We start from the raw sequence: 12677 nt of genomic DNA, 5'->3' as shown, positions 1-12677 counted from the left end.
ATGGAAGGGGGGCGTAAAGTTGCATTAGTAACTGGTGGAACACGGGGAATTGGATTTGGGATAGCAAAAACGTTGGCAAGAGATGGATTCGATCTCGTGTTGGGATTCAATGCCAACGAAGAGAGGGCCAGAGAATCGCAATGTCACTTGGAGGAAAAATTTGGAGCCAAGGTCGTAACTGTTAAGGGTGATGTTGGTGAGGAAGACACTGTGACCAGACTATTTGAAGCTGTCGAGGAGAAATTCAACGGTATCTTACATGTATTGGTTCATAATGCCGGACTGTATGTTGGTCGTACAACGACTGCAAAGACTGAATCAGCGCAATTAGCGGCAGGAGAAAATGGAAAAGGTCCGATTGGTAGTTTTGCACAAATGGATTACTATCAAAGAGTCTACCCCAAGTGTCTGGTAAGGTGTGTTGAGAAAGGTTTGCCGTACATGGAGAAAGCTGGAGAAGGGCATATTGTCACTATATCAAGCCCCGGATGTAATGCTACACAACCCCCTCGTTTGATGTATCTGAATCCTGGGCAGGCCAAGACAGTTGTTGAGTACCTCACCAGGTAATTTGACATCATATCTCTTTCCCGCAATCACAAGGCTGTCTGCAATCACTTTAATTAGAGTCATCTTATCTGTCTAGCACAAGGACAGACAAGTAATCACCAACAGATTCATATCAAAGTAGTCCTGCTGTAGACGACATGGGGTTCGGTTGACCTCGTTCTCAGCCCCCGAAAAAACTCCAAACCACAACAACAACAACAACAACGACGACGACGACGACGACGACAACAACAACAACAACAACAACAACAACAACAACAAAGAACGTACGTAGAAGAAAAAAAAAAGTTTTTGTGGAGGCACAAATGAGACACGACCACTGTGCCAGTATTTACTTTTCAGCTACATTGGGACCATTGTTTATTGAAGCCTTTAATAAAAATTCTAAATTTTGGTACCACAGTTGATCACTCCCATATTCCACATTGTTCCCCCCCCCCCCGAAAGATGTGTTATGCAAAGGCGCCTCACACGGGAAAAATGAATCACTTAACAGAACATAAAAGCATGCAGTCAACAAAATGTATGACTAAGATAAGCGACTTCCTAAACTCGTGTTGATCTGAAAGGAGGTGGCCGAATATTTCGCACTCACTTCTGGTGGAAAGCTGCTTCTGAACAGCGCTTCTCGTGTCTGTATACACTCTTTTGTCTTTCTGACAACCGGGATTTAATGATAACTTACAAATGACTGTCCAGCTAGCATATAGTGATATTAGACGGTAATTTTTTTCATTTATTAGACTGAAGATTTCATATGTCACGTGTCAGTGCTGTAGTATTTACCAAATTCCATTAGCACAACAATGTTATTCTATTTTCAGGTATTACGCTCTTCAGTTGGCACCAAATCGAATCAATGTGAATTGTTTGATTCCTGGGGTTACAAAGACGGAGGCCTGGGGCAATGCAGTGCTTGAAATGGTTTCGGGTAAACTCAGTCCAATGGGAGAAGTCATTACGCCAGAAGATATTGGAGAGGCGGCTGCATTTCTATGTAAACCTAGCTCGCGATTCATCACGGGGCAGATAATTGCCGTAGATGGCGCACTTAGTCTTAGATCATTCCCTCACTAATTTATAGGCAAACAACAATAATCTTTTAAATCTACTGTTATGTCATCCATAGGGGTAAACCTCAGAAGACGTTGATTTCAGAATTGAAGAACACTTGAAATATCTACTGTGCATTAAAGTTGTACTATATTTAGCAACAGAATGCAGTCAGTATGTTAATTGGTACGTTAACAAGCGCAGATCCCACTTGAAGGACTTGTGAAAAAAAATAAACGCTCATTTTATATGATATTGTTAGGGAGTAATTTTAGCTGCGTATACTTGTAGCATACTAAGAATGTCAACCATCACTTGTTATTTGCAGAACTCTCCACACTCATAAGCCTGGCAACCTGTTTTAGGGTGCAATTATTTAGTCTCCACTTATACCGCCATATTTAGACCAACTAAAAATTAAACAAACCTTAAAAAGTGAATACAGAAATAAGTTTGTAAAGAGAGAGAAAAATCACACGCTCACACAGAATATATGTCAATGACGTTTGAGAAATTACACGAGAATGGAATATACAATCACCAGCTTTGTAGGGACATCATTGATCATGGAACGCCCCCAATGGGCACCACCTGTACGTTGTTTTGGGTTCCATCTGTCCGTCAGGTCGTACCGCTGTGTGTTCACCCTCACTCACGTTCACGCTCGCGTACCAACTGTGACCTAATTTTGCTTCGGCTAGCCGTTTACGTACATGTGTATATCAATAATAGATTACATGGTTAGCCTATTCAAATATTACATTAATGTTTTGGTTATCTGACATAAATAGCGCAATGACAATAACCGTATGGCTCGACATTATGACAAGACAAATAATTAAGCAGATATATTTAATTGAATAATCTCGTATGTTCACAATAAAATCACCAGTATCTTGAAGATTGCAGCAGCAGTCACCATCACCATACATCGTGATTTCTGTGCAAAATCAGTTACGAATTACGTGAAGGCAGCCACCTAGATTCAAGGCTGCATTTTAAATATTTTATCAAGGAAAACAAAATTACTGAGGTGTATTATATCGTGAAGGGTCAACCTTGCTAAAAGCATCAACATTTTTTATTATATTAGTGATGATTTTACAAAAAATTTTAAAAGAAATTTCACGTTGTTTACTTACGTGTAAACAGCCGTCGCCACATTCGACATTGTCCGTGCCAATGGTAAGAAAGCCTTGAAAAACCCCACCACTGTCTACTCTGAATACCGGCCACGCTAATCGGTCCGATCACTAATATTCACACTGAATAAACCGACCGACCGACTGCTAAAAACATAACAAAATAAATCTAAAGTCAACACAGGAAATTATTATTATTATTTATTTATTTATTTATTTTTTTATTATTATTATTATTTATTTATTTTTTTTTGGGGGGGGGTAATGATAAAATGGAATTTTGAGATTTAGATCTCCTGGTGGCGATGTTTGATTAACTAGTAGTGTAGACAAATGAAGTAGGAGGTGATATTATCATGGGGACAATTAACTATCAAACAATTGGATCCCGCCTCGTCAAATTTTAATCCCTGGATTGTTTCATATATAGTAATCTAATCTGTGTACCCACAGGGGCGTGTAATATTTCATAGATTGTTGTTTTCCAGGTCTACAGACTAAATATAACAACCTTTTGATTATATATTCCTACATGTAAGGGGAATATTTCTTCGGAGTATAGAGATTGATACATTTGTAGCAGCAAGATTCGTACGATATTTTCCTAAGAAAACGGCATTCTAAGCAATAAGAAAACAACAATCTATGAAATATGGCACGCCCCTGTGTGTGTACGTACCTAGATCCTAGGAACAAGACAAAGGGGTTGGCAAATAGTATATAGATTGTTACTAGTCCTGCTTGCAGACGGTGCACGGGTCTATATCACTGACAAGGGACGACTTACTCTGTATACAAGCAGGACTATTATCGTTACTATAATGCACCATCGACATAGATCAGTAGATACCGAACTGCGACAAACTTATATAAACTAAAGGTTCAAAGGTTATCTTTCTTCTGTTGTAAACAAATTATGGGGGGGGGGGGTCAGTTACATCACAGTTAATCGGTGGGTAGTAAAAAATCAGTGTTTCGGCTAGACTTAAGATACGCCCGGGAAGATACGTTATGTTGTTCAGTCCTATCATGCTTTTTAAGTTAGACTGTACTAAGGGGTAGACCATTCGATATCCTGGGGGGGGGGGCTTGGAAGATTGGTGGAGAGTCATTATTTTTTCCCACCTGCTTGCCTGAGAATTATTTTTTTTCTCCTTCGCTTATGCTGGCAACTTTTTTTTTCTTTGCTTCTTTGAGATATCCGGGTTTTTTTACGTCAATGTTGAACACCTACATTTGTTGCCACAATTTTCTGTTTGGTTTTCACACAGGGTAATACAGAGAGTAAAAAGATGCTGTTCTATCACACACAGATTTTATTTAGAAAACTACATATTTCATACATGTTTGATTTTCAATTAAATAAACATCATTGACAGTTTTTATGCCATGGTATGATGACACACTGAAAATGCAAATCGGAAACTTGATTGGTGAGCTCAAACATTCAGATAGAACGAACGGTCAGTTTCTCCAGCTTGGGGTTGGGGTGGGGGGGGGGGGTGGGAGGGAGGGGGATGTCAGTGTTTTTTTCCATTGGACCGGCAAAAAGTCACTGACCCCCGTTAATAAAGTTTCATAGCATCTGACAGACTTCTAAAGGCAATGTTTAGGCTATTCACAGACACTTCCAGACAATAATTTGCAAGCTTTACAAGACAGCTCTAACATGTAAAAAGCAACTACATTAGGTTGAACTAATGACTCTCCCCCTAGAAGCCCTGGAGGATTTTTACTCTTAAAGCCAATTTTCAGGCTATTAACAGACACTTTCAGGTAATAATTTGCAAGCTTTACAAGACAGCTCTAACAACTGTAAAAAGCAACTACACATGGTTGAAACATTTTTGAAATAAAGTTTCATAGCATCTTGACAGTAAGAGTGGAGGGAAGAACTTTGATTTGAGGCTTGGACATGTCTACCTCTCATGGGGGGTCCCAGGGGGTCTCCCCTAGAAGCTTTTGAAGTTTTTTCCAATTTTGGTGAATCTTATTGTTGGCAGATCTGCAGTTTTTTCTTTCTATTTAGGCAATTTTTAGGTTATTCATAGCCTCTGAGATATATATTGCCAAGCTTCGAAAAGCTAAAGTACTAGTAAATATAACTTTTTAAATAAGTTTTTCATGTTATAAAAGTGGGCCTGTAACATTGGTATAGGGGCATTGCATGTATAGTAAAGTTACTGATGTGTTAGAGTACTATAGGAGGTCATACCTAGTGTACAATAGAAACTTGAATTTGAGTTGTAGTGTCGATACATGTAGTGTCCGAAATAGGAAGTATATTCAGCCCTTCTGACAAATTCATACTGAAGAGACTAGAACAATTTAGATTAAGTTCTTTTATAAACTATCTAATAGTATGAAGATTACGATAACAAAATCTTCAAGTTCACTTTTGCCCCAAAGTGCAAAACAAGTGAAGCACTGATTGTGAAACAGCCAAACACTTACATGGCATGTTCAGTAACTAGTGTGGTAGCTAGGTAATACATGTATTATATGTATTATATTATGTATAGTTATGTTTGAACCCTTACATGAAGTAATATTTAAACAATTTATGAAAGAAACAGAGACAAGAATAAATATATATATGTACCACAGGCTAACGAAACTGACTGGTCCCTGACATGTGTTTGAAAAGGTTTGTCATGATTCACAAGTGTCCTGGTTGAAATAGTATACTCGTACCCGTGCATCATTTCCCTGCCAAGACATTTTTTCTAGCAGCAGTGGTCCATCTTTTTTTCCGTCACCCACTCATATCCGGATTTTTTTTCAAGCAAATCCATTTGGCATCTTGTTTTTCCCGAAATCTTCCAAGCCCCCCCCCCAGGATATCAAATGGTCCACCCCTAATTATATAATCTACCCAATTTCCCACATCAGCAACCAGACTGGGTTGCAGCCAATCAAATATCGTTATGTTCTAATAGGTGTCAAACTGACCATAATATTGGCCTTTCAATGCTGATTTATGGGAGCAGCCACCTAGTTTTACTTTCAATGGTAAACATAATTTTCATGGCCAAAGTCTAGTATACTATCAAGTACAAACAATTAAGAAGTATCACCATAACAACAATCATTCTTGACATCAGAAGCAGAAACTATTCTACATGGCTATTTGATTTTTAGCACAACTGAACTGGTAAGGTTCAGCCAATTTTACGAAGTGGGTGAGTGTGGTACTCTGATCTGAACACAGTTCACACAGTATAGTGTCCCACCAATAAAATCCTTAGTAACAGATGCAGAAAAACCTCAATGTCGCTGACGTTTAATTCATGATGTTACTTCTAAAAATGTTGTAGACAAGGCAAGAATATATTCTTGTGCAACTTTCGTATTAACAACATATCATTCCAATGCAATGACAATGATTTTGTTAAGACATGGAATGAGAACCACAATCCTTCCTACCACCATAGTGGTAACTGTTACAGTGTATCCCAGTTTCCTATGTGTGAGCACAGACAAGCTTTCTTGTCTGGGGTGTGAGCTAGGAGGCATCATTTTGGCAAGTACCTCATTCGCCCCTGTGTTAGATCTCGTATCCCTATAACCATAACCATATTGGAGTCATAATATTACAAATTATGTACCCATGATTCTTGTGATCATTTGTCCATGTGTTCAATTATAGTCAAATTTTTCTAGCTGCATGAACAACTTTACTTTACTATATTTAGTTGAAAAATCAGTTTTGTCTCCTAAAATGACCCAAAAACAGAAAATTGAATATCACTTGCTGTCATAAACAAATCTGAATAGAATTCACGATAAAGAAATCATGCGGTGACAGTTTTTGTGGTGTTTGAAATGAAATAATATTACTCATTGGGAACGCACAATGTCAACAAGTCGCACTGGTGCAAAGCATCACAGGAAAAAAACTTTCTCTGCCACACCTCACTTAGCCGTAACAAAAAAGTGAATATGGAGACCCTGTCTTTTTTTTATTTCAATCTTAATTAAAAATATAAAGAATAATATATATATATATCGATATGAACAAGAAAATGAGCACATATTTATTTTTATTGGGAAGCAAATAATTTGTTTGCAATGAATCTTGTGTATACTTTACGAGTATGTGCTTATAATACCTAGAAATAAATCACTATACGATTAAAATGAGTAAGAAAGACGCATATAAATTGTCTAAGGAAATAAGGTATGGTGTCGAAATTTCATAAACTGCACGAATGAAAAACTCCTTGACATCATATGCAAAAAAGGTTGTGTAGGATAATTAACTACTGGTTATGTCTGCACAATATAATTGAAACAAAAAAATCGCGTGATTTCTCCAAAAGTGCATCGACTTTGATTCATCCTAACTTTTTTTCCAAATTCGGGGACACTCCATTTTTATTGCATATTATTTCAGTACATATACTCAATTTTTCATGTTGAAAGTATAGGTAAGAAAATGAGGGTAGAATTATACTATACAACAACCTTAATGTCAATTTTTAGTCAAAAACTTGTATCTTGAGACTGCATTGTGAATGGGGTTGAAACTAGGTGGGGATGTTTCTGGAGGTGTTATTCTGCAGTTATTGTTGAAAATATTTTGACACAATTGACCCTAGCAATCATGACCATGCCCTTAGGAACAGTGAATTGACGATGCATATTACAAACATAACAACAGGGATGGGTAGGTAAATGAATGGAGATTTAAAAATGTGTGCAAATATGCCTAGAAACATGACCACGCCCATAGCACGAACTAAATGATGGTTTATATTGCAAAAATGAAAGTTGGGAAGGGCAGACAAGTTAATACATATTCCAGAAATGTGCAAATATGCCTAGCAACAAGACCACGCCCATAGCAACAGCAAAATACAGATGTGCTACAACGCCATCGGCGCTATATTTTAATCTACAGAATGACCTCTGTTTGAACTTCTAATCACAAGTTCAATAAAGTCCGTTGATCTAGCAGGCATATAGAATAGTACAGACGATGAGTGCTGGCTGATAGTGTGGCACGATGTTAGTATCTTACAGACTGTTTCAGCCAAAAGGGAAGAAAACATGGAAAGTGGGCGTAAAGTAGTAACCGGTGGAACACGGGGAATTGGATTCGGGATAGCAAAAACGTTGGCAAGAGATGGATACGATCTCGTGTTGGGATTCAATGCCAACGAAGAGAGGGCCAGAGAATCGCAATGTCACTTGGAGGAAAAATTTGGAGCCAAGGTCGTAACTGTTAAGGGTGATGTTGGTGAGGAAGACACCGTGACCAGATTATATCGAGCCCCGGATGTAATGCTACACAACCCCCTCGTTTGATGTATCTGAATCCTGGTCAGGCCAAGACAGTTGTTGAGTACCTCACCAGGTAATGACACTCTCGTGTTCTTTCCCTGCAATCACTGTGTACAATCAAATCATTACGTGAAACATTAGAGATTCCTCCCATGTGTCTCGCAGGAGTAAACCAAAGGGTTCCGTAGTATTTCTTAGATTGATAACCTGAATAATTATATTTCCCCTAGCTCTATGGAAAGAACACCAGTGAAAGTTTGTCATATCTTCTAGTATAGAGCATATATTGATATATTTGTAGTAGCAGGATTCGTGTGATATTTTCCTTAGGAAAACAATAATCTAAGCAATAAAGCGTGTCCCTGTGGAATAAACCACCAACATTATTCATATCAAAGTCGTCCTGCTTAAAGACGAAGCTCAGACCACTAGAAGAAGTAATTACGGGCCTTGTTTTCATCCCAACTTTCAGTCTACACTAAAAACATATATATAAGTAAAACTAATACTATATGTGGTAGGCACATATGTGAACTCAAAGAATAATGGCATGACTCGACTACTGCGCAGTGTGCACTTCTTAGTCGTATTGATTACTGTTTATAGAAGGATGAGAAGTTTACAGAAGTCTACGTAAAAGTTGTCTTGAATCCATGAGGATGGGGTTTTTGAATTCGTTATTTCCCAGATGTGCTAACATAAAATGGTGGTAGTTAGTCTCGGTTACCCAAACTCTCGCCACTGGATGCTCTGCCTACGAGAAAATGAACTCGCCCGCGCAGGAAGTAGCTTCTGGTACAGTGCATCATGGGGAGTACTTCACGTCCAACATTGCAGTCTGAACGATTTGGGTACCTTCGCTACAGATCATCACTGCTCAAGCGATTAATGCATATTAATTTCAACAAACAGACATCGTAAGCCCATTCTTTATTCTTGGAAGAAATGTACAGTGTGACTTCCGTCGTGGGGTAGTTGGAACGTGGTTTCTCAGACTCTCGTTTGGGGAGGTCTCGTAGGCAGAACCCCAGCGGCGAGAGTCTGGGTAACCGAGACAAAGTGGTAGGCGGTAATTTTTTTTTATCATATGTCTGCATTATTTACTGCATTAACACAAGAATGTTGTTGTGATCTTTTAAGGTATTACGCTCTTCAATTGGCACCAAGTCGAATCAACGTGAATTGTTTGATTCCTGGGTTTACAAAGACGGAGGCTTGGGGCAATGCAGTGCTTGAAATGGTTGCGTGTAAATACAGTCCGATGGGAGAAGTCATTACGCCAGAAGATATCGGAGAGGCGGCCGCATTTCTATGTAAACCTAGCTCAAGATTCATCACGGGGCAGATAATTTCCGTAGATGGTGCTCTTAGTCTTAGAGCAGGCCCTCACTAGTTGTAGGGAAACCACATGCGATAATCGTTAAATCTGATGTTACGTCATTCATAGAGATACATGTATGCCTCATCAGAAGACATTACATGTACTTTCATTGGAGGACACTTAAAAATAATCTAGATGAAAGTTGTACTACATTTAGGAACAGGAGACAGTCAGTGTGTGTTCGAAGATCCCACTTTCAGGACTTATGAAACAAGATAAACAGAACCCTCAACCCTTCAAAGACTGGCACCCTAGGGTGAAATTATATTTATCAACTAAAAAAATTCAACAGAAACCATAAACATGAATACAGAAACGTTTGTAAGGCCTAAAAGGGGTTTGGTTCCGGTTACCCGACCCCACCTAGTTTTTCACTGTCGACCCTAAACTTTTATTTTGACATACTCGAGAAAGAAGTAATAATATCGCGAAAATTGTGACGTCTGGCGAGAAATAGTGAATGCGGAAACTAACATCAAATTGAAAAGACAGTATTAAACTGTTCTCCCAATCTGTAATGGCTGTACATCTGATGGAAAGAAACCAATAACACAAAGACCATATGGAAAACAACGGAAAACATAACGACCTGAACTAGACAATCACATATGAATAAAAAAATAGCGGCAATCACAACTGTATTTGGATGATGCTGTGGGCATGGTCGTGTTGCTAGGCATATTCGTTTACATTTTTTGAATGTTTACTTGCTTGCCTATTATTAATCCGTTATCTTTACAATAAACTCTATCAATTGACTTGCTATGGGCGTGGTCTTGTTGCTAGGCATCTTTGCATACTTTTCCAGAATATTTATTCACTTTAGAACCTACCATTCCAAGTTTACATGTTTGCAATATAAACCACCATTTGGCTGTTGCTATGGGCGTGGTCTTGTTGCTGGGCATAATTGCATACATTCTTAAAATCTTTATTCACTTACCTACCCATCCCTGTTGTTATCTTTGTAATGTGCATTATCATCATTTCACTGTTGTTAAGGGCATTTTATGGTTGCTATGGCCAGTTTTGTCAAAAACATAACATAACCTGACTTACACTGACAGCCTCACATAAGGGTAAAACCAAAGATTTTTGGTCCTACAAACATTGTTAGAATGCGAAATGCTGATATATTGCACATGATGTACACCTTAATTGGGAACTTGCAATCCAGACGCAAAGGATTATGGCATTATCTGTGGTTATCGTAATACCTAATCTGGAGCCACTGATAAAACAATGGGTAACTATGAATTGATCATTCGTGGTTGCAAACAATGCAACAGTATTGTTTAGAGTACCGATTCATTAGAATGTATTATCACATTTCCCATGATGCAACATTCAACATGGCGGGTTTGCAAGTTCCCTATCAATTAATTATATGAATCTATAAAATTTCAAGTTTGCATCGTTAACATATTGCCTAATAATTGATAACTAATTAATTATGCAAAATGACCATTAAGATTATAAAGTACATCAACAAGGTTTAAATCACACCTGCACTTCGTTACCGTCAATGCATGTACTAAACTTTCTGAAATTTAAAGCTTGGATTTTAAAGATACTTAATTATCGAAAATGATTATTTATGCAAATTACACATCACAATTAAAAGCTACATTAAAAACTACATCAAACACGTGTGATTTGTTATGATTGAGATGTCTAGTTTCTTATTAGTTTCTGTAATATATAATATTTATGTAATATTTGTAATATGAGAAACTTGTTCTTGGTCGTTTGAAATAATGAAAAAAAAATTCATTGGGTTCACCTTTTTTGTTTTCTAGGCAATCGACAGTCTTTTATTTTTCCGCTGAGTTAACACAGTATTAGGAGACCAGATTGGATTCTAAAATGACCAAATTTTCAAATGGAAATTCATCTGTGTTGGTAAACCATTGCATTGAACTTTTGTTCCAAATAAGTTTTACCTGAAATTTTCGACTGCACACTCCAGTCTTTGTCAACAGATTAACCCATATTCAGTACACGTGACCTTATGGACACGTGAACCTATTATATCTCGCTGGACTGATTGCTTTGGTATTTGAAGGAGCCTCATACATCGCCATCCGTCCAAATTTTGATAACATGTTGACCTCGAAAAGTGTACAGTCACCCCTGATTTTTCTTCTTGATTTTAAACCGAGGACAGGTTGGAATTTTCTTGAACAAAGTAAAAGTTTAAAGGGTTGATTGCAGAGGCTCATTCTATGTGAACAGATTTCTTAACTACGTTTTTTTGTATTTAGATTTTTTTTTTGTAATTAACATATTCGACATCTACTGGACCAGGTACATCACGCCATACTGATTCTTACAATTGATACTATAATTACGTTATATAGAAATACAGGAACAAAGGCAAACTTTGATTTACATGTCTCTTGCGTAACAATGTTATTTGCAATTCTTTATTTGAAATTCAATCGTGCACTGATAGATAGATTGACAGATCAGCAGTTGTGGGCGCGGTCTATTCTCCCTTTCCAATTAGTGCAGGCTGATAACCCCGGACCGATGACGTCACTAGAGTCTAGACCCTGGATGTATTATGGGAGACTTTGGGATATACGACTCCGATGCTCAGCCCTCAATGGCCTTGGTCCAACGAAAGCAAATTGGTCCAGAAGTAATAAACTCTGAGCTTATTTAAATATTACTCGCTCTGAGGCATCAAATGACACAACAACAACAACAACAACAACAACAACAACAACAACAACAACACAAATCTATGTAGGTCTAGACAATTGTACTAGTACTAGTGGTAAACTATTTAATTTCGGAAAGGAATGGAGGGTTGGGGACTGGAGCATTTGGACGGAACATAATTTAATTTGTTCCAAGAGTTAGTAGACAGCAAATTTTGTCTTGCCTAGTAGGGGTATATGTTCTTTTTTGAAATATAGGCTTTAAATTTGATCATTTGATAAATATTTCTATTTTTTGAAATTGAATAACAGGAGAAATGGTGGATGTAGCTTATTTAAAAATAAGAGGTAACAGTTAATGTAGTCTTGAAGACACTGCACTTGCAACACAACAACTTTTTTATACGTTCATATCCTGGAAGCAATTTTTGTCTGTCTATATATCTGTTTTAACTTGATCAGCAATTTGTTTCCCACTTGCTTGTGTCCTATATGACTTTCTGTTTTCGACCCCCCCCCCGAAATCAAATGGTTTACCCCTGATACGCATCGTAGAATTATGCACAAACTTGTCTTGTA

The 12677-nt window shown here is 37.8% G+C and overlaps 1 protein-coding gene and 1 pseudogene across 1 annotated transcript; both read left to right on the top strand.

The window, feature by feature from the left end:
- On the top strand, positions 1 to 1647 carry LOC144445223 (enoyl-[acyl-carrier-protein] reductase [NADPH] FabL-like). Its single transcript, XM_078134765.1, has 2 exons — positions 1 to 566; positions 1395 to 1647. Exons 1-2 carry the CDS (start codon positions 1 to 3, stop codon positions 1645 to 1647), a joined length of 819 nt encoding a protein of 272 aa, XP_077990891.1.
- Positions 1648 to 7817: 6170 nt separating this feature from the next.
- Positions 7818 to 9444, top strand: LOC144445222 (3-oxoacyl-[acyl-carrier-protein] reductase FabG-like; annotated as a pseudogene).
- The last annotated feature ends 3233 nt before the right edge of the window (positions 9445 to 12677 follow it).

The sequence above is a fragment of the Glandiceps talaboti genome, chromosome 14, assembly GCF_964340395.1.
Source record: "Glandiceps talaboti chromosome 14, keGlaTala1.1, whole genome shotgun sequence".
Taxonomy (NCBI): domain Eukaryota; kingdom Metazoa; phylum Hemichordata; class Enteropneusta; family Spengelidae; genus Glandiceps; species Glandiceps talaboti.
Note: the sequence above shows the minus strand (reverse complement) of the source record. Positions and strands in the feature narration are given on the sequence as shown.